At 39.1% G+C, this 23,693-nt stretch overlaps 1 protein-coding gene across 1 annotated transcript; it reads left to right on the top strand.

The window, feature by feature from the left end:
• The first annotated feature begins 505 nt into the window (after positions 1 to 505).
• rerglb (RERG/RAS-like b) lies at positions 506 to 9,970 on the top strand. Its single transcript, XM_004564483.4, has 5 exons — positions 506 to 776; positions 3,990 to 4,046; positions 4,791 to 4,864; positions 6,277 to 6,425; positions 7,268 to 9,970. The coding sequence occupies exons 1-5, from the start codon at positions 725 to 727 to the stop codon at positions 7,551 to 7,553; spliced, it is 618 nt and encodes a 205-aa protein (XP_004564540.2). The 5' UTR covers positions 506 to 724; the 3' UTR covers positions 7,554 to 9,970.
• Positions 9,971 to 23,693: the final 13,723 nt, after the last annotated feature.

Genomic DNA, 23,693 nt, shown 5'->3' with positions numbered 1-23,693 from the left:
ATTATTATGATACTTATCATTATTATGATACTTATCATTATTATGATAAGTATCCTAATAAGAGATTTTCACTCAACATTATCACAGGTTTTGTGTCATTTATCTTTAAAAATATATTTTCAGTACCATGTAACTCGTTGAGTTTGCTTCTTGTAATTCTATATTTTCTTATATTGACTATTTCTTGGCAAACAAGCATAACTGGCTTCCATACCATTATACCATTACCCAATGAAAAATAGCACTAAAATCCATAGATGAAAGCAAGTGCACAGTTAAAATGTTAAGAGAAGGACCGCCACAATAGGTTTAGTCAGTCATGACCTTTGAGCAAGCTCTGCATAGGAGGGGGCAGAGACAGAGAGGAGAAATGGGTCCAAGAGAGGAATGAAAGAAGGAAAACAGACAGACTGAGGGGGAAAAAGAGAGAGCGAGAGAAAACAGAAAAATGAGAGGTGCGTGTGAGAGAGAGAGAGAGCGCAAAAGAGCTCCTGGCAGAGAGACAGAGACCAAAGAGGAGGGTGCTTGTTTTCCCCACTCTCCTCTGCCTCTGGTTTTAAAATGTGAAACAGCTCTTTGAAGAGAAAGAGAGGGGAGGGCAATCATGTACTTCCACTCTGCTTCAACGATAAGGAGTGTTTAGTGAGCTGAGGCTAACCTAAATACCAAACGCAACACAGAACTGCAGCTAGAGATACAGCTGAGGACCTGACACAACACAGGCATGAACGACATCAAGCTGGCCCTACTGGGAAGCCAGGGGGCTGGGAAATCAGGTAAGTACTTGAGAGTGATTTAGTGATCTATAAGGGAGAAAAAGTGTCTCTTTATACTTGTATCTCAATAAAAACTGTAAAAACTGTCAAGACTGTTGACAAGGAAGTTATGATGCCTTAACTTCAAACCACCTCATTTAACTTGCTTATTTTGCTTATTACCTGAATTTAAACACATGTCTCTGCTAATGTAGTAGTTTGGCGTGTTTTATCATCATTTTATTTTTTAATCAATTGGTCAACAAATGTCATAAAGTTCTTAATTTTATGGTTATATGCTACATTGTGTTGTTTTTGCTTAGCTATCAGTCAAAAACTCAGTTTACAGTACAGTGCATAAGATAACTGGTAAATCAGAGTTGGTATTTGTTCTTGAAAAACTGATAATTAAATATTATCAAAATTGTTGCTAACTAAAATTAAAAACAATAAAATGATAAAGTGACAAATTGTGGCTGATTTAACATGTTTGAATTTCCCCTCTCAGACATTCAGTGTCTCAGTTATATTAAATTTAGGGCTAAAGATTTTGTAATTATTATAGAACATACACAATGTAGCTTAACACACTTTTCTGAGGTGAGCTAAAGATTTTAAAGAATGTGACTCACGGCTCTATCTCAGTACGATCCTGCTCTGCATAGTTTGGGCGAACTTATCATGGTCGTCATCAAAAGAGACGCTGGACAGAATTATGTGCATAAATACTTTAGAGAGGTTATTACATATGTGCTCTAAACAGTAATGCAGATGTGTAAAACAACAAAAGCTCTCCATCATATAATGATTTAACAGCTATTTAGTTCAATTCGGGTGTCTTTATATTGCACCAAACCATAACAACTGTTGTGTCGAGGTACTTTATAATGTAAAGAGCTGACAGTATTCTGAAGAAAACCTCAACAAGCAAGCAAACTCCTTTGAGCAAGATTTTGGCAACAGTGGAAAGGAAAAGCTCCCTTTTAACAGGAAGAAAACTCGGCAAAAAACAGGCTCAGGGAGGCGCTGCAATCTTCTGCGATCTGAAAAGAAGTTTTGGTGGTTTTTTGTTGTTGTTTCTAACTTTCCAGTCAAACATGATGATACTGCTGAGACTGTGAACTATCTGAGATCTGTCTATTTTTTCTTCTACCAAAGGAAAGTGTAATTTCTGGATAGATCTCTTGATTGCAATATGGTAACACTTGAAAACATGTCACTTTAACCACAAAACAAGTTTTGTTTAAAATTTTTGAGGGCGTACTTTTTAACTAGCCAGCCATGGAGCATGAGAGCTGATTTTTGATTCAATTCAGTTTTATCTATACAGCTCCAAATCACAACAAAAGTAACCTCAAGGCGCTTTGGTAGACCCTACAATAATGCATACAGAGAAAAACCCAACAATCATATGATCCCCTATGAGCAAGCACTTTGGTGACAGCGGGAAGGAAAAACTCCCTTTTAACAGGAAGAAACCTCCGGCAGAACCAGGCTCAGGGAGGGGCGGAGCCATCTGCCGCAACCGGTTGGGGAGAGAGAAGGAAGACAGATTTTTGTTCTTGTAAACTTTGACAAGAAAAGGTGATTGAAAAGTGTGATTAACTATGAATATTCCCACAGAGCCCAACCACAATCAATTCACAGAGTGGAAAAATCTCTTCTTAGTGTTTCTTGACACTTCTACAGGCTACAGCTAAAACTTAAATCAGAGCTAAGCAAATCACCAGGGTACCACCAGGTTTATGCTGGGTTCATGTCATACCCTTAATGAAAACAGCAGAAATGACTGGGTGCGTGACTATTATGGTGCAAGTACAGCTCATTCAGAAACACAGTAAACAAAAAATAAACATTAGGTTGAATGATAGCAGAAATTAATATTAATTAATTGCATGTCACTTTTTTTGGCATGCGATTTTAACTGTTATTTGCCGTCCAGGAAGAGTGGCCTTGAGAAATGAAAAGTAATTATTTTTAGCAGTGAACACTTCCAAGTTTGAATAAACATGTTTCTCTTTTCTTCCAGCATTGTGTGAGCTCTGGTTTTGCATTACATAACCAAAGACAACAGTGGATTATTGGCTCCATTCACTGAGGTTTAACTAAACTAATAAGACCATTTCTCCCTCCAGAGATTATCTGCCTTTGTTTTAAAACTCCTCAGTCACAGGGTTTAGTTCAAGGCTGGACAGAGGAAAGCACAACATGTTTTATCAATAAGTCAATCGGCCTGCTGCTCCACCTGTGGTGTTGTTTAGAGTGTAATTTGATCTTGGCTTTCACTGACTTTGATGTGTCGCAGTGATAGTTTGTTATCTTGTTTTTTTGCTTGTTTTTTTTCTGTGTCTATTTTAAGTTTCATGTGTCCATATTGGATCATTTAGTATTTTTTATGGGTTCTTCGGAGAACCAGTTCATGCAACCATACTTCAGTTCTCCTGTTTGGACACACTTCAGATTGGATTTTTAAGCTCTTGTTAAAAATGCTGTCTAGGAGAAAGCATTACTTATGATTCTGCTTCTGTCTGTGAGAGGGTGGTTCAGACTGTACTGTACAAACCTTTTAAAACAATGGGACATGGCCATTCTTGGTGCTTGGCAGTGAAGCAGAGCCGTTACCTTGGTGATGCTGTAGCTTATGGAAGCTGTATGTGGGTGCTTGAGTTCATTCGACATGTTTTTCTGCTCCCTTCTGCTCTATTTGTTGCTTTCAACACGTCTTTTATCGTTGAATGTATCTTTATGTGACAATGGAACCAGGACAATTCCTATTGTGTTAAGTCCTAAGTGTTGAATGTCCACATCCATGTTTGTGTGTCACCGTGTCCTAACCTCTGTACAACCCCTCAAGAGGCCCACTATTAGGAGCAAGCTTCCAGAGTTCAGCACTTGAAACTTCAGCCTTTAATTGAAATTGATTGTCTTGTGGGACCAAAACTGGCCCAGTCAGTCAGTTTTATGTGTAGCTTGCAGTGTAGAGGCAAAGCACAGGCTGGGGGGGATTTAACTATTCAGCTTGCCAAATATGCACACAGACCTTCCAGGAAAGCCGTGCAGCATTCTTTTATGTGGGGCTTCGGTTTCATCGCTCCAATCCTGGAGACATTTAACACGGTGTTGTGCCTGCTGGGGTGAACAAGGCTCCCCCACCCCCTTCTTCACTGAGAGGGATGAGTGTGTAATGATGCCATGATTCATTTTATTGTTTTCCATTTCATCTCCTTTCTCCAGCTGTCCTCGTGCGCTTCCTGACCAGACGCTTTATTGGTGAATATGCCTCAAATACCAGTAAGTGTTTCCAGATTTCATATAATGGCACTTTGATGAGGTTTTGGTCTAGAAGATTGCTCTCATCCACTTAGAGATGCAACATTTTCACCTGTGCATTCATGGACAAGGAAAATATTGTTCTTTTGGGTAATAAAAATTTTGCAGGCAGGTAATGTAGACAATCCTCTCGTGTAGCTGTTTTGACACAGCTTCCAGTGTTTTAGCTCAACATTTCTGATAGTATAGTTGGATATCTAATGGATTTGTATTTTTATACTATTTTCTATTTGTATTTATCATAAAGATGCTGTTATCCTATATCCTTTAATGTAATGATGTAATTGTGGTTTTCACTGTTTTCATTACCACTTTAGGCATTGATGCTTCTAGCTCTGTTAGCCGTGATTACAAGTCATGAAGTGAATAGACATGGAAAGTTAAAATAAATAACAATAAAGTCAAAATATATACTTGTGTATGTATGTCTGACCCATCACAACTTTTTAATTATGCTTGATACACTAGCAGTCCAGTTCCTGTAAAACAACAACAACAAAAACAAACTTTGTAGTAAAAGTAGATTCGTGACAAATTCATGGTAGGTAATGTTAATACCTGGTAATAGATTTGTGTCTTGAAAGTCTTACTAAAAACTGATGAAAGTCCCAAACACCACATTTTTGACATGTTCCATGTGTAATTTTGACATCCATCAATAATATAATATAATAGTTATTTATGCATTTTGTATCTCCTCCACAGACTCTTTGTACCACAAAAGACTGTCGATCGATGGCAGGCAGCTGAATTTGGAGGTTTTTGACCCCTGCTCTCAGGTAAGACTCTTGTTTTTAGTATTAACAGAAATATATTAGAAAAGCAGAGCTGCAGCAGGACCACCAACTTTTCCCGTTGTTCTTCTAACATTTCATCTGGAGGACCACCGACAAACCACTGACAGGAAACAAACCGAAAAAATGAAAATCTGACACTGATGAGAATAATGCCTTTTCAAGAAAATTCACCTAAACTACTCATAAAGAAAGTCAATTTTTACATTCTTGAGTAATTTTGTTTGACTGTCGGGCCATAACCAAAATTTGGTTTGCCTTCATCTATCTATCATCTATCTATCAAAACAGTGGTTTGTTTTCAGGCTGCTGGAGAGCTGCCTGTGGCTTAGCTGTGGTTATGTGTTCACTTAGAGTTAGCAAGTGTGGGAATATAAGGATTTATGAGAGTATCCTGAGGAGATGAATGTCCCTTTGAAAAAAAAGGGGAGCCATATAAACCTCTTACTTCTCATTCAACAAAACTAAAGACCTGAGAGGGACTTTACTACAATGTTAGTGTTTTATTGGAGTACCCTGGCTCAGGAGAACAAAAACCAGTCATTGTCTTTGTCATTTAGACCCCCTGTAATATTGCTGTCCCATAAGGAACACAGAGTCACAATCCAGCCCTTCTGACCCAGACTGCATTAAAAGAAGTCAGTAAAGACAAAAGGTTTAAAATTGGGTTTTATAGCACTCAGGTGTGTCCCCAGGCCTCACGCCCTTCTTACACTGTTTATGTCAAGGTCACAAGCGCTTGTAGGGTCACTCTGAATTTATTTACTGGTGTCACTGATATTGTTAAGGCACCACTTTGAAATGCTTTCTGGTATTAGTGACTTTCAGCTGCTCACTTTTCACAGAGGGTTGCCACAGCAGCTCTGTGAGTTTCCTTTGGCAGGGTTTTACACCAGATGCATTTTCTGACACTTTCCAAAAGGGATTTGTATCTCTGGATGGAACTGAACCAGCAAGCCTCCGCTTGCTGAGCAAATTTGTAAACCAATACGCTATGGATCCATAAAAGGAAAGTGTTTCAATATTACAGGTATGAAAACTAACTGTAAGATGCTTGATTAGCAAAAAGAGCAATAAAATCAAATCTGTATAATCAATGGGAAGACAGTAATGCCAATGTGCATTTGTCAAAAAAGTATAAAAGCAACTCAGTTTTGCTCAAAACAGGGAAATAAAAATACAAATACAAGGTGTTTTCAGCATTGGAACACATCTATAGAAATAATAATGGTATCCAGCTATATTATTATAATACCATCCATAGAAAGTGACACAGTGTAAAGGATACAGGCTCCAACTCTTTTTTTCTTGCTCCATAGGAAAAGCAACCCAGTTGGCACGTTGATTCGGGACAAACTGGATGATACCAACATAAAAGCACATGCTCTTCTTGGCAGGGTTCGGAGGCCAGGTGTATACTTGAAGAGCCAGTGGACTGGGCAGATGGCTTTGTGGTGGTGTACAACATCAGTGACCGCACTTCCTTCATCAATGCCAAAAACATCCTGCGGCAGATTCGGGAGACACGCATGGAGAACTGCAAAGGGTCAGCAGAAACTTAATAACAGATGCTGCTGACATATAATGGATGTTTGGATTGGTTGTTATTTAGCAGTAATTCTGGGTGCTACAACAATGCCTGTTTTGAAATGGAGGCAAAATCCTACATTCAATTCTACAATTTCAAATGTCAGATGAAATCCTCGTGCAAAGAATCAGTAATCAGAGGTTTAAAGTAAAGTGGCAAGTCCGGAAAATGATGTACACCCACTTGTCCATATATAGTAAAGTGCTATATAAATACAGGCCATATGAACTGAACATGCTGCAAATGCTCCAGGAAAACAACAAAACAGAGTATCTGTGCCCTAGGTTCTTTGTAACTGGACATGAATCTACATGCACTTTTGAATTTGAGGAATGCTGGGAGTCCTGACTGCCCTCCTACAAACTCAAACTCATAAATGATTCATGATTTACAGGGATTGCCAGCGCAGGTGTCTGATAAATTTAAGCGTGAAAAAAACAAACAAACAGGCCATCCACATCTATCAGGCTGCCTGGCAGCATGCCAAGGCATCCTGATAACATGGAGGGAAGAGCTGTGTAGCCTAATGACAGGTATTTGAGAATAAATATAGGTGTAGATCACAAGTGGAACTGTTGGATTGTGTGAATGTAAATCAAGCCCAGCTAGTCGAAACATCTGCTTTACGCTCAGAAAGATAGGATAGGTTGCTTAATAGCCAAAATTGTTGCAATGTTGTTGCAAAAGCACTCAAAAGCTGTAAAATAAAACACATTTGCCTCTGCATCCTCTTCATATTGCTATCCTCAGTCATCTTGCAGGCTGATGGTGTTAACGCCTCCCTGCTGTCTTTTTTTCAGGGAGATGGATGTTCCTGTTTGCCTGGTTGGCAACAAGCAGGACCTCTGCCATGCTCGTCAGGTGCGTGAGGATGAAGGCCGCGGTCTGGCGCAGGAAAACCGCTGTAATTTCCAGGAGGTCTCAGCAGCCGAGAGCTACCAAGACATTGCCAACCTCTTCACACAGCTCATCCGGCAGGTGATGGAGCATCTGAAGTATCGCGCTGACAGACGACGCTACAGCGGCTCAAAGTCTATGGCCAAACTCATCAACAATGTTTTTGGCAAGAGGAGGAAGTCCGTATGATGATCCCAGTACAGTTAGCAGCTAATCGGACACTGAGATGTCCCTGCTGTACGTGGCCCTTAAGGGGATGCAACCTTAATGTGTTGGGTTTGATGTGTGATGTGTTGGTCTATACACTCAACAGAAAACTGTTGAGTGTATAGACAATGATAGAAACAGTGAACCTCTTTATATCATGAGCAACATGAGTGGTTGGTGGAAAAATTCAGACGGCCATAGTTACTAAATTTACAGGCAAATATATATCTTGGCAAAGTTTTGTTTTTCCTTTGGTTATTTTGACTTTGCCTTGGGTATGTTTCTCTGATGAAAGGGCCAAATACAGTGAGGCAGTCAAAAAAAAGCAGGTATGTTAAATAGAGCAACACTATACAGGAGAGGGAAGCATAAAAAGATATTTACTACATACACTTTTTATTCTTTTTCTCTTAAACTGTATTAACTGAACATTTGGTGAAATGCCTACTTTTTATATTTAAAGGACCTGTGTGTAGTACCAGCACCTAGAGGATAAAGATTGCAACTAACTGAATACCTGTCACTTTCTAAGCACGTAACTAAACCTAATTTGGCCTCCAAAATAGCCTCTCTATAGAAACAGTTCCACTTGTCCATCATGGGCTGCTATAGAAGCATCAATATGAGGAGCTATGTGTAGGAGCACTTGCTCCCTGTATAAATATGCAGAGGTGAAAAAACATGTTTATTGTTAATTATTAGACCATGGGTTTCCAATCACTGACTGTACTTGGTCACACTTTCCAAAAACAGATCGGATCTGGCTGAGAGACTGAAAACAGACGTGGAACGTGAACATATTCCACAGCAATCAGCAGCTCTTGCAAAAATTGTTTAGTTTGTTTTATTTTAGTTGTTTTAACAGTTTTTAATACTTTACATAGCTACGGCTACTTTCTAAGCAAAATTTCTGTCTGATTTATTGGTGTAGTTTAAACGTATGAAAAAAGGTTACCTTAACACTTCTTATCTTATTCCAACAACACAACATGGGAGGCTGATCAGCTGTCTTTTATTTGTCGAAAGCTTGCACTGCATCACCGACTCCTGCATCAGTACAGTGTAGGCCAACAGTGATGACACTGAATGAAACTTTCAACACCATATTGCATGCCTTCATTTTGTGACTGGTTCAGTTAGCTTTACTTTACCAGAGTATTGCCCCTATAGTTCAGCGTTGTGTAGTCTTTTGCTCAGCGTCCTTTTATACTGGTATAATATTTCAGAGACAGTATAATTGATGTATATTCTCATAGTAATGCCACTCTTTGGAAACCATAATGTTTTATTTACTGGATCACTGAACTGTGATTTGTAATACGCATACTGTGTAAATCCTCTGATTGTCTAATACATAATATGGTTTATTTAACAGCTCCTGCTGTATGAACACTTAGTTTAGCTGTGGTCATTATCACTAAAATGCTGAACGTTACATTTAACACAATTTATTTAGTTGAATGGAAAAGTCCAAAGACATGAACAGGGTTAGGTTAACTGGCGATTCTTCTGTGTTAGCTTTGGAGTCTTGAGATCTGTCCAGTGTGCACCCTGCCTCTTCCCCTGTGATAGCAGGGATAGATGTGTGCTTTCTCAGATTCTCAGGTCTTTTTTGGAGATGATGAAGAAGATTATAATACTTAGGGTAGTGATATGTCAAATACAATCAGTGTGTAGTGTGCCTTGGCTTCTCGGTTTGCTTCATTGGCGATGTGTGGTTTAAAAAGACGAAACAACACCAACTTCACAAACCAGCAGCTACATCCATCAGTGTCTGTGCCAAGTGAGAGGCATATACCTATATCAGTGCATGGCTGTGTGGCTGTCTGGCCTTTAACTGACACTCGGACTCTTCCTATGCACCCTTTAGTCTTACTTTATTGTAAAGGTGGAACCTGTATGTCATATGTTGTTGTATCCTGTTTGCTTTTAATGACAGATAAGATAAAATAGTATTTAATTGGACTAGAAAATAATGCATCTATTACAAGGTGATATCAATTTTAATTTAACATTGTTATTGTTGCACATTGTACTCAGCTTCGGTTGTATACTGTATGTATTTTGTATAGATTCAGTATCTTAATCTTGTATTTATTTGAGTTAAAAAAGAAAAGAAGAAAATGCCCTAAAAACTTAACACCATACTGTAGAACTAACACATACCAAATGAGGCCACGAAATTTATTCAACAAAATGCTGTTTTTCTTCTAAAGAAAAACTTCTTCTCAGTTATGTCACCATGATTTTTTACAGAAGGAAAGCACTGTGTATCATGAAAAATATCTTCATCTATGCAGTTTTTTGTTGATGAATGCTCTTTTTTGTAAATGCTGTAAAAACACTGGTTATTCCAGAGGAAATTAAAGTTAAACATTGATGGCTGTTTTAGCTCTTCACGGGGACTGCTGTTTCGCTTTCAGCTTAATTTTAATTAGATGTCCATGAGAGAGGGCATTACTCTAAAGCCTTTAGTAAAAAAAAAGAAAAAAAAAGAAAAGAATTTCCTGTGCTAAAAATAGAAAGACTAGAGGCAGAGCAGTGAGGGGAGAAGCTCCATTGTTATGCTGAATTTTAGCCTCTTAAACAAAGCGACGCTCCCTCACGTTTCCACTAGATGGCAGTACAGATCACGATGACGATCTGGCCTTGAGTTTAATCATTTCCTGCAGATCATTATATGAATGAACCTTTTAAATACAAGCGCGTCCATGCTCACAGGTGTACACACGGGTGCTCACACACACAAACTACACCCTTTTTGGCTTCTACCTCAAAGCACACTGTGCGCTGTCGATCTTACATGCTGCACAATAATGTTTAATATTTAGTATTTACTGTTATATTCCCATATGTCATCGTGATGTTGTTTATTATGTTGCTCTTTTTTTTCCTTCTGCTTGTTTTCTCTTTTTTCTTTCTCAACAGGTGATCCGGGTGATTGATATATGTATTTTTTGTCTGTTTATTTTGTTTATTTTTGTTTTTTGCCCTCTTCCCCGCTGTTTTTCTTTCCCTCTTTCTTTCTCCCCTTTCTTTTCCCCAGTCAAGTCTGTCCCGTATTTAGCAAGTGAAAATAAAATAAAATAAACAATAAAAAGTGAATCAAATAGACCATTACAGCAAGGCTGTGATGGTCTATTTGGTAAAGTAAATCCGTTGGGCATCTTTCTTTGCCTTTAGACAATAATTCTGATGGCAAAAGAGCCAAACGGGACAGGCAAAAAATAAAAAGAATAAATAAAAACAATAATTTCTTGCCCAGGGGAGGCGACAAATTTGTACACAAACCAGATCGATAGTTTATTTATTTATTTACTTTTTACAGCAGAAATGTCCTTTTTTTAAAAAAAATTGTTAAGGGAGGAAATACACATAGTAATGTAGATGCCATAAATAATAGCTGTATTCCCTTAGTATTCCACTGTGATGTTTTACTACTGAGTGGCAAATTTAAGGAAAACCAATATAAATAGACTTTGTTAGATGTAATTTGTGGTGTCTGAAATTCTTTTCAACATGTGAGGGAAAATCTGAATTCACTTATAGGTGTTTTTCGTTCTGACTGACTCATTTTTTATTGCTCGTGTCTTTAAGTACCACATATGAGTAAGAATGTGTATGCTATGACCCTGAGCTATTCAAAGATGTACGAAAACAAATGCAATTACCCAGATAATACATGAATGGTACCCAGGTACAAGTGTGTACCACTAAATAAGAGGTAGAGATGAGATACAGTGGTATCTGTAATACTTGAAAAATATAAATTAGAAACTGCTTCATTTGCCAATTAATGTTATGTAAGGAATTTGCCTTTGATTTCCTTGACAGAGCCTCTCAAAGAGGACACTGTTAACATTTCTTGTTATGAAGTCAGTCGAATGATTACAAACCCAGAGGAAAGGAACATTTCAAACTCTCTGCTTTTTTCAGCTGTTTTCTTCTAAATGCACCTCAGAGGTTTGGATTGTTTTTGTTCTTCTGACATTCCTTCTTCTCATTTTGGCCCTTCGTAAAAAGAACTAAAATAAGCTGAACGTTGCTGTACAGAACTTTGTCTAAAATGAGCCTTTCTTCAGATAACACCACATTGTTATCCTGAAACTAGACAGGATAATTAGTTTGACCATTACTTTGTCTTTTAATCCTTATTTCTCCAGATTTCAGAGAGCAGGTCAGTATCCAGTTATCTCAGAATAGAAAAATGATTTCTTCCAGAGGAGACAAAGAACAGGCCTTTGTGATGGTCGCAACTTTCAAATGAAATGCTGAGATGTGAGTCAGCATTATATGCAAAGACCACAAAGAGAAGCAAAACATCTGCTGAGTGATGCAAAACAAGGGATCTGGAGACACAAGACAAGCTGAAAAAATAAATAAATAGAGATATAGAATAAGAACCTATACCAAGGGATGCAAAGGGACAAAAGAGTGATGCAAAATGTTCACAAAAGGATGGAAAATGATGACAAAGAGAGTGATAAATACACTGACCTGTAGATCTGTGTCAGCGATGGAGAGGTGAATAATGCTGGAGAATTTGGGTAATAATGCCCCTGTGTAACACGTGGCTTTGAAGCCACCCATCTGGAATTTTCCCATAAACGAATCTTACTTACTTCAAGAAATAATCTAAATAAAAATAAATAATAAAAATAAAAAGGTATTTATTTACTTTACAATCCGTGCCAGGCCAAGAAAACTCACACTACTTATTAGAGCTATATTTTAAATACTCATCATCAGCTCAGCCAAGTAAAATCAGGGCTAAAGCACAGATAGATGAAGATTACATCTGTTAGCGTTTCAGAGTTGAAGTTTGAAGTTTCTGAACAAATAGTTTCCTCTGATTGTTCGGTAACCTTTTGCCTCACCACATCCAAGCAGAGGATATTTGGTGAAGAGCAAACAGAAAGCTGTGCAGCCTCCTCACAGTGTCCGTCATTGCAGCACAGGAGGCAAATGAAAGCCATGTCTCTGCACGAGTCTTTTTGATACAGCTGTTTGGGATCAGTGAACATTTTTCCTCATCAAATATCATTTCGCTCCATTGTGAGGATATTTCCCGGACACGTTTATACTCTTAGATAACCACAGGCATTCTTTTACGCCCAAGAAAGACTGCTCCCCCCCACCCCCTTCCTAAAAAAAAGAAAGAAAAAGAAATCATTTGACGCACAGGAAGTCATGAATTTTACATTTCGAGCAGCAGCTAAAGCTGTTTGTTTTGAATAAAAAAAAGCAGTGGTAGGCAGAAACAGCTCTCGATGTGGCAGAACAGAAGAGAAAACGAAAACAGCCCCACCTACAGAGACTCGAAGCAAATCTGAGGAAAAACACATCACAGTGCCTCCCACCTGAGTTTGACTGACAGGTAATTTCTGGAGAGAGCAGTGCAGAACACAGTGGACATTAGAGCTTAATAACAACAAAGGTGTCAGAAAAATGCAGATTGAGCAAAAATAAAGTGTAAATGTGCGAAGGTGCAACATCCCTTTCATACAAATTCTAATTTTATTCAATCTTTTCATCTCTCTCCCCTCTCCTCTTCTGACTGTCTCATTTTTTTCTCTTTTTTCCAGAGAAATGAGGAGCGCAGACAAATGGAGACAGAACCTCCAAGCGTGGCCTCGAAGCTTCAGGTCAGTGATCTTATTTGGCCCCTGTGCGGAGGAAGAATTGCTTTTGGCTCGGCCGTGGACAACCATCCGAACCAAGGGGATTGGATGCTGCTGGGACACCCCAAGAGCCAATCAGAAAGGCCATCGATCAGTTCCCCTTAATCTCACAGCTGGTGAGCACATCCCCACTCCAATCTAAAAACCGACAGCTTAGTCAGAGTGACAGGGGATTGGCTGTCTTCCAAAGATTTGAACCTCTAAGGAAACAGATCCACATTAGAACAGAAACAGGTGGTACTTCACTCACCTCTCACCACCAAACTATCTGGCTGGAATAATTGGCTACAGAAATAAATAGAAGTGAAAATGTTTTGTCAGACTGTTCTTTAAAAAACAATTAAAATGCATATTGATGTGGTAGGCTGATATTATTTTTTAGGAGTAAAGCTAGTTATCTTTATTCAGACATGTTTTCTCTTAAGATGTTTATGAAAACAATAATTTAAGTTGATTGAGCAGGACTCAAGGACAATATTTTTCTTCTTTTTCTTTTTTTTGCCATGTACTGTGCACTGTGTGTCAGGCTGAATGAGTGCACACAGTGATTGCTTGATGAATGTATGTGAAGAGCTTGTTTCTAAAACGAGACATCTCCTATCTGAGAGAATAGAGATACAAAAATTTAAGGTTAGCTTTGTTGAAATGAGTCTCCTATTTTCATATCTTTAATGTATGGATAGATAATACGAATGAATGTGACATTTTTATGCATCAAGGACAGAATAATGAAATCCTTTTCACATCATCTGAGTTGTTAATGGTTTATTAAGGTATCCTGCTGTCTCCTCTTACACTAAAATGATGTCCTGCTGTCTGTGCACTAAATACTGCTATGCAAGATGTTCATATCTGCCTGTGCTAATGATGCAATAAGCTTAATCTAATGAGATATTTGATATTACTTCAGTATCAAATAGCCTCTGACTCTTTGTGTCAGCTCGATCAGAGCTTCCATGTAAAATTGCATTACAGTGAATAATAATAAAAAAAATCACTAGTTGTATTGCCTTAAACAAAGATCTTTATAGACAGAAAAACATGCAATTTTATGTATGCTATGTATGAGTAAGTCTGCGTAGGTGTATATGCAAATACAATACATATATATGTATATAGTATAGTGCACTGCCTGGATTGATTACAAGAAGGCCTATGACTCGATGCCCCACACCTGGATCCTAGAATACCTAGATCTGTACAAGATCAATAGGACCCTAAGAGCCTTCATCAGGAACTCAATGGGAATGTGGCGGACAACACTAGAGGCCAAATTCATGCCAATAGCTCAAGTCACCATCAAGTGCAGGATCTACCAAGGAGATGCTCTGTCCCCAATGCTGTTCTGCATAGGCCTGAACCCCCTCAGTGAGATCATTGACAAGACTGGCTACGGATACCGACTACAGAATGGAGCAGTTGTCAGCCACCTCCTGTACATGGATGACATCAAGCTGTATGCCAAGAGTGAACGCGACATTGACTTGCTCCACACCCCAGTATATACAGCAATGACATCAGAATGTCGTTCGGACTGGAGAAGTGTAGTCGGATGGTAACAAAGAGAGGGAAGGTAGTCAGAACTGAGGGGATCGAACCATCAGAAGGCAACAATGCAGACATAGTGGACAGCTACAAGTACCTGGGGATCCCACAGACAAAAGAGAACCACGAAGAGGACGCTAGGAAAGCTGCAACCACCAAGTACCTGCAGAGGGTCAGGCAAGTCAGCTGAACGGTAAGAATAAGATCCGGGCTATCAACACCTACTCCCTGCCCATGATCAGGTACCCTGCTGGGATAATAAGCTGGCCAAAGGAGGAGATAGAAGCCACTGACATCAAGACTAAAAATCGCCTGACCATGCATGGAGGGTTTCACCTAAAGTCCAGCACCCTGAGGCTGTACGCTAAGCGGAAGGAAGGAGGCTGGGGACTGTTGAATCTCAGCACCACAGTCCAGGATGAGACAACAAACATCCATGAATACATCAGGAAGATGGCTCCAACCGACCGCATGCTCAGTGAATAACTCAGGCAGCAAAACCCCAAGAAAGAGGAGGAACCATCATGGAAGAATAGGCCCTTGCATGGTATGTACCACCGGCAGATAGAGGAGGTGGCTGATATCCAGAAATCCTACCAGTGGCTGGACAAAGCCGGACTGAAAGACAGCACAGAAGCACTAATCACGGCAGCACAGGAACAAGCTCTGAGCACAAGATCCATAGATCCTGGGGTCTACCACACCAGGCAAGACCCCAGGTGCAGGCTGTGTAAAGATGTCCCTGAGACAATCCAGCACACAAAAGCAGAGTGCAAGATGCTAGGAGCACTAGGGCAGTAACTCCCAAGCTAGGCGAGTGGCTCCAGAAGATCCCAGGAACAACATCCAAGATCTTGGTCCTTGATCTTGGCAGTCCTTGGGACAGCTAAGATACTGCGCAGGACCCTCAGGCTCCCAGGCCTCTGGTAGAGGACCTGAGCTTGAAGGATAGACCGCCCGCAGGGGCGAGAGGGGATTTTTTTGTGTGTGTTTGTGTTTTATTATTTTAATTCAGACTTCAGGAGACAAGCCTGCAGCTCAATGAGATGACATCTTTTGTATTACAGCCTCAAATTGCACAACACATGATACGCAGACACACAGATGCAGCTGAGCTCGTGTTGCTAGACTAAGTGACTTTAGTGCCAATGATAACAAGCTTTTCTCGCATTGGACATTTGATTTGACAAACACAGATGTAGCTAATGTTAATGATTGTATCTCACTCATGCTTTGGAACAAGATTTGTTGTTGTGCTGGCACTGCTGGAAAGTACAGTTAATTATTTGCACATTTCCATTTCAGAAGGCTCTACTGAGACCCAGACTCCTGAGTAGACCCAAGAGTTTGGGCTTGAGTCTACTCTTTTTAAAAATTCCTCATATTTACTGTAATAAATGGATGGTATTAATACTGGAACAGTGGATTTGATACCAAGATACTATACCAAGATCTTTTAATCTTGTCATCCTTCCAAAATATAGATATTCTACTCTGCCTTTAAGGCAATGTAACTAGATTATATGTGTTTAGGCTACTTTTTTTTTTTTTTACTATATTTAAATACATTAAAGCATTTTGCAGCTGGACAGGGGAGCTTTAGATTCCTGGTTTACTCAAATAGAGAAAAGACATATGTAAAGAGACATACGCAAATACATTGTATTACAGCTTTTCCAAAGCAAAACTGGAAAGGTTTGTGCTTGTACAACTGTTGTTGAAGTTTTCTTGCCAAGTTTTAGACTCGCAGATCAAAGAGATACCCTTCAAGTGTGACAGGCTGCATCTGTAGCAGAGGAACGCTGCCCAAACACTTCTGAAAGTGGGAAAGATTCTTTCCAACATATAAGCCATGGAAAAGGAGCTATTCAGTGCTGGCTTTGAAGTTATTTGAAATGGACAGTGTGGTGAAAAAGAATTTGTCCCCTTCCTGATTCCTTCGTTTTCTTCTTCTTCTTCTTTGCATATTTGTCACACTTAAATGTCTCATATCATCAAACAAATTCTAATATTAAACAAAAATAGGTAGAGTTTTTAAATGACTTTGCTAGGAGCTGAGTTTAATTTCACTAGCCACACCCAGGCCGATTCCTGGCAGTCTTTCACGTTGCTGTGGAGAAAATCTGGCCCACTCTTCTTTGCAGAAGTGCTTTAATTGAACCATACTGGAAGACTTTGAGCATAATCGGCCTGTTTAAGATCAAGTGTTTCAATTGGATTTCAATCTGGACTTTGACTTGGCCACTCAGAAACTTCCAATTTATTTTTGTTTTTTTGAGTCATTCAGAGGTGGACTTGTTGGTGTGTTTCGGATTATTGTCCCGCTGCATAACCCAAGTGTGCTTGAGACACAGGGCCCTGATGGACGGACATTCCCTTTCAGGATTTTCTGGTAGTGCAGAATTCATGGTTCCATCAAATATAGCAAGTTTCCCATTTCCTGAAATAGTAAAACAGCCATCACACTACCACCACTAATTTTGATTGTTTGTCACGTGAAAGACAAAAAGGTAAGACAAGACTGATGGAGTGGCAGAAAGGGAACAGAAGAGAAAAACTACAAATTGATCTTAGGTGTTGGAAAACAAAACCAGGTCATGGATGTAGACTGGGGCAAAACACAGAGAAGAACAGATTTGAGGGTTATGAGGTTCGATTAGAAGATGGAGCAGGACTAAGAGATTCTTCTGGAAGATGCAGTGGTGCTCAACAGTGAAAGTGAATCCATACTGGAAGGCGAACTGGTTGTCGGGAGTTTGTCAGGAGGGAGGTGCTTGCTACTTGTCTGCTTGTGACAAAGACCCTTTCAAGATGAGAAGCTCAGGAGTAAAAACTATCGTCTCTAGGGAGGCATTGGACTGAGAGGCAGACAAGAGGTCCAGTGCTGGCAGACCCAGGTGGAGTATGAAGTAAGACTATCAGAGTAGGTGAAGAATGTCAGAAGGCAGAATTCAGGAAATCTTTTAACCTCTCTGGTGAAGTTTCATCAGTCCAGCATTTTTCTGAGCTTGCTGATGCACTGTTCTCACCATTCCTTCTTTATACCACTCATGGTTCAGTAAAAGGACTAGATGTTGTAGTCCCTGATAATGCATTGCTTTAAATGCCGAGAATCCTGAGGGATGGCTGTTATGAGGAAAGGCGAAGCAGAAACTTTACCAGCAGCACACATCGTTGTGTGCCTCATCTTTCGGTCTTTTACCCAAGCTAATCTGCCACTTTTTGGGGGGATTAGAGATCTGATCTAGATGATCATATTAAGATTTGGGACACATCGTCAGTAGTGGACCTTGGATTCATCGGGTGGAAATGACTGTATAGAACCATGAGCAAGTACTTGAAATGTTCCAGCTGCTTCTTCAAAGCAAAACTTGAGTCTGCAGAGTCTGTGACTGATCAGTGCTTTGATTGCTTTTTCCATTAAGAAATGAAATCATCATTTAAAAACTTCATTTTGCATTTACTCGGGTTATCTTTGTCTAATATTAAAATTTGTTTGATGGTCTGAAACATGTAAATGTGACAAATATGCAAAAAATGTGAAAGCAGAGAGGAGGCAAATACTTTTTCACAGCACTGTAATATCATTGTGGCATTTCTTTTGGGTTATGATACTTGAAAATATGGACTGATGGTGCTCTCATTTTGTGGTTCCCCTGATTCTCTGCATCTGTTTTTGATGTTATAGCGGATGTAAAAAAAAAAAAAAAGTACTGTAGTACTTCTAAAATAAATATTCGGAAAACTACCTGACCTTTTTAATGAGGTGAGAGTGTCCTTTAAACATATCATCCTAACTTTAACGACTTTTCTAAAAAACAGAATGTCAGTTCTACTTTTAATTTCTTGTGATTAATATGCACAGTAAAGTGTCAAAAATGTTGTTTACCCCTGGGCAGGATGAAACACCATCTGCTGAAAAATATGTAGAGAAAGTGAGTCAAATGCCCTCATTGCTCTTGAATTGTTGAGACAAGAATCTAAAAAACACTTTTTAAAGTTGATATTCACTTTTTGCTTTGAGGCAAATCTTTTATGCTCTGTGTACTATAGATAGTCCTTTCTCAACAATATCACTATTAAAAATAAACACCATATTCTTTTCCATTTCCACACATGGATCCAAACACATGCTTTTATATGCATTGTCTTTTTGCTGACTTTGATATGCACTGCCCAAGTCAATGGTGAGTTGCCTTTAACCTGCATTCCCTCTAATGGAGAGCAAATCCTCTGGTTTTACAAAGAAGTTTGGTTTCACAGAAGTCTATGGGGAAAAGACCACAAGGATCTGTGTTGTCTGACCTCAGTAAATGTATCGTTTCAGTGGCCACTTTTAAGTGTTATTAAATACTGCATAATGCTCATCGTGTTACAGTCTCAACAGAGTCAAAGAGAACAATCACGAAGGGTATCTTTTTTCCTTACCTTGTGGTTGAGAAGTATGCATGAGGATGTGAAGTTTCTAAGTTTCTCACCAAGAAGGTAGTGATGGATAAAGTACTCTGCTTGAGCTCAGATCAAAAAAGCATTACAATGTGACCTCACTAAACATCCATCCATTTATCCATCCATCTATTATCTTTTGGTTCTCTAAAGTTGTGTTGCAGTGGCAGCAGGCTAAGCAGGGTATTCTATATGTTGTTCATTCCAGCAACACTTTGCAGTTTCTTTTGAGAGATACTGAAGTGTTCCTAGGGAACAAGAGATACACAGTCACTCTAGTAAGTGTGCAATGGGACAGACCAAGAAAACCTCAAAGGTTGCCAATCGGATGAACTACCACACTCTTTCAGTCATTTCCCATGTCTCATGAGCACAGGTGAGGGTTGGAACGTTGATGGACTGGCAAATCAAAAACTTTGTCTTTCTGCTCCATTCTCTTCACCACAGCAGTCTGACACTGCTGACGTTGCACCAGTCCAACTAATGCTCTGTTTTCCTATGACTCATAAATAAGAAATACTTGAACTCCCTCATTTGAGGCAGTGCATCTCCCCCAACTCACAGAGAGAATTTCACTGTTCTGTTGAAATCTAAAACCTTAAAGCTTTTGATGCTTCTCTCACTACTAGACCAATCTCTATACCAAGCAGCCTTAAATGTTGACTGTTAAAAAGACCCAAATTGTCAGGTACAAGATGACATCTTAAATTTCCTATGATGGAGCAGTGTTACTCGGATTCTGCTCAGGCACAGCAAAAACCTGTTATCAGCATATAGTTCGGTGATATTTATTTAATTTTATAACAGTGTGATATTAAAAATATTTATTTGGTCTCCAAAAATAGGTTTTCTCTTAATCAACACAAATTAAACCTGATTACACATCTCTGAATTGGTCGGTCCTTTATTCACAATATGACAATAAACACACATATATTTGTGATTTCTGCATTTGATCCTGAGATGACCTGAATGCAGCAGTCACAGAACTTTCTGGATGAGTTTGTGAGATTTACTTGCTTTGTTTAAAAGCACTTTATGTCCTAAAATCTGAATTTCTTTGGCAGATTTCCCCATCCAGCTCAGCCAAGGAATCAGAACAAACAGGCTTACTCTCAGAAATCTAACCTCTTGGGAGTCCAGGTGCAGCTCTGTTACAATCAGCCAAGCCTGTCTGGTAAAGCACTTTGCTTTGTGTAAGAAATATAAAAATGTTAGTGTTATCGTCCAGTTTCCAAGAAATTCATCTTGCCATTTTCACATACTTAAGTGGAATTCAAGGTACCACAATCGTGTATGCTACCGGGAGTGAAGGACTTGGGTAACCTAAACAGCATGCATGCATTCAGTATCATGGGAAGGCTGGAGCCTATCTGGAACACAGAGAAAGATAATCATTCACGCTCACAGGCAACGGGGAGAACATGAAAGGCCTCACCAGCTGCTTGACTCAAACCCAGGACCTTCTTGGTGTAATGAAAGAAGGCGTTAAAGAGTGCTAACCACTGCACTGCCAGGCCACCCTGCTAGCATAGAGTTGTTAAAAACAAAACAAAGAAAAAAACCCACCAACTGCAGAGCAGTTAGCCCAATGATGAAAGCACTGGGTCTAAGTAGAATGCTGACTGGTTAGGCAGAAGGCTTGAATATGACTATTTTCTGTTGTTGGAGCTAAGCTAAAGGACCAACAACAGCACAAACGTAAAAGCTGACCAAAGACTGCTTTTTTCAAGATTTCTGACACCGCCCCCTGGTGACAGCACACAGCTACAGCATGTGGATGTGAGTGCAAAGCTCTCTTTACAAGCTCTGTAAAGAAAGAAAAGCAAAACAAAAAAAATGTGGTATGTGTATTGTTAATTAGTTCTGCTAGCATTAAATAAATATTTGATTTTAATTATTCTATTTGTCATGAAAGTTTATTTTGAACAACACTTCCACAGCTTTTTGTTACGTTACTATTACTCTTTAAATGCTGATTCTAGCTGCTTAACATCTGCACTACAACCAAATTTACATGATGCCATTTAACACTGTCACATTTTTAGTTTAGCATTTTATTAGAATGCAAATTTTGCTGGTGGAAATGGTACTAGCTTTGCAGGTGTAGCCCGGGAGCCTTTTGCTGTGAGGCTAAATGCTGACCACTAAGCCACCCTGCTGCAAAATAAATATAATGTAGAAATTTCTCCTAGATGATTTCATGAGAAGTTATCGGAATAACCAAATAGACGCACCATGATTCATCATAAATGTATACAAAAGATCATGGAGATCTATCAAATATCTGCTGCTATAGTTCATTTTGGACCAAAGGGTAGCTTTTCATTTAGCGACTGGAAAAGCTTTTGCTTCTATAAAGAGAAACGTCTATGATTTGTGTACACAGGTTGGTTCTTTTAGATTTTGTTTAAACATCCGACAAAGTTACACATAAAAAAAATACCTTCACAGCACAGTAGATGTTTGAAAATTAGCCCCAAGCCTAAATAACCCTTGTTTTTCCTCCTTTACATCTGAAACGAAAACACAGCCTGTGGTTTCACATACTGAACTATATACAGCATCCCACAAAATGCAGCAGCTTCCTGGTATTCCCTTCTCTAAATTCGGCTTTTACTTTTAAAAACTGTGCTCCCTGCAGTAGCCCCTCATGGCATTATATATGAAAACAGCCCTCCTAAAAAAAAGCATTACCTAAATTTGTATCTGCCCTTTTCACACTGAAGGCAGGATGGCAAGCTGTAGCAGATGGCCAAAAGACTTCCTATTTTCACAGACTGCTAATTAGAGCCCTAACCACAGCTCACCTTTAATGTCAGCCACAGACTGCTTTTAGTGCAATTAGCCTAATGGGGTCCGGGCCTGTGAATAGCCTGTAATATTTAGTAAGGGCCAGGCATTGCACTGGAGTTAGTGTATGTCAAAATAAAGGACAAAAGAGGTCTAACACATCGCAGAACCATTTATTACAGGAACTGATGGAGGGCGAGACTGTAACCGTGATTACCCAGAGAAACTATTTAATTAGATGCATTAATAATTGAACTAATTAGCTCCCATGTGTCTCGCAAATGAAGAGGGAACCTGGAGCTTCACTTGCACCACATCAGCTGATTAATTAGTCTGCTGATCGTTAGCTGTCTTGATGGCCTATATGCGATCAGATGAGAGGGTGGATAATGAGGAATAGTCGGTCGATGGTGCTGGTTAATTAGTGTGACCTGATCCAGGGGCCATGTTAGAACAGTTGTTGATGCCACAGCTTCTAATGAGGAGGATTTAGGGCCGGATGATCTATTTGGAAGCAGGCTGCAGTGTTGTTTGTGGATTTGGATGTGTACCAGCCTTGATAACCCCTTTGAAAATCACTACATTTTTCCAATAATCTGTCTACAGGGACTATGTCCAAATGTTCAATATTAACTTTAAATAATGACCTTCCCATGCCCTACTGTATTTCTATTCATAAAATTTCAATATAGTGACTTACAGCAGGTCTGGGACTTAAAAATTGCCTTTCAAGGCTATTCACAATTCATCTTTTGCATTTATATAAGGAGAAAATTGAATGCAGTAGGCTTATGATAAATCTATTTTAGATGGTTCCATAGCAAGAATTCCTATAACTACTGCGTCTAAATGTCTTAAAGATTAAATTATTCACCTTAAATAACTTATATAACATGTTCTTATAAGGAGGTAATATTATCAGTCTATTACTGAGGTTGCAAAGACATATAAATGCTCTACAGCATAATTAAAGTATCACATCATCTTATAGTATTAATCAAGACTGTGCATTATGCCAGAGGAAGTTGCAGGACTATCCAAAACCAATTTGTTGTTCTTAGTGATGTTCTTAAATGGCTTTAAAAATGTGTTTTCTTCAAATGCCTGCAGTATGATTCATGACTACATTGAGTTTATTGTCCTATAACTGATTCACAATATGACATCTCTTTCAATACTATAGTATCACAAATAAATCAATCAGTTCTTTATCGAACGCCTTCGTTTTAAGATTCTTTCTCATGTTGTAAAATCATTTAAAAACAGTTTTCACAGGACTCTACGCTGTCCTGTGAAAAACTGAGTCCACCCCATGATTCAGTGGCTTGCAGAGACATCTTTAGCAGCTGCAACTTGAAGTAATAATTTTCTGTATGACTTTTTCAGTCTTTCACATTGTTGTGGAAGAATTTTTGCCCAATCTTCTTTACAACATTTCTTCAGTTCATTCAGGTTTGTGAGCATTTGTTTGTGCACAGCTCTCTTAAGGTCCCCAACAGCTTTCAATTAGGTTGAGGTCTGGACTTTGACTGGGCCATTGCAACACCTTGATTGTTTTTCTTTTCCCACTATTCTGTTGTAGAGTTGCTGCTGTGCTTGGAATCATTGTCCTTTTGCATGCCCCAATTTTGGCCTATCTTTAGCTGTCAGACAGATG

This window comes from Maylandia zebra, linkage group LG7 (genome assembly GCF_041146795.1).
Source record: "Maylandia zebra isolate NMK-2024a linkage group LG7, Mzebra_GT3a, whole genome shotgun sequence".
NCBI lineage: Eukaryota > Metazoa > Chordata > Actinopteri > Cichliformes > Cichlidae > Maylandia > Maylandia zebra.
The sequence above is the reverse complement of the archived record's forward strand: the minus strand, read 5'-3'. Positions and strand labels throughout refer to the sequence as shown.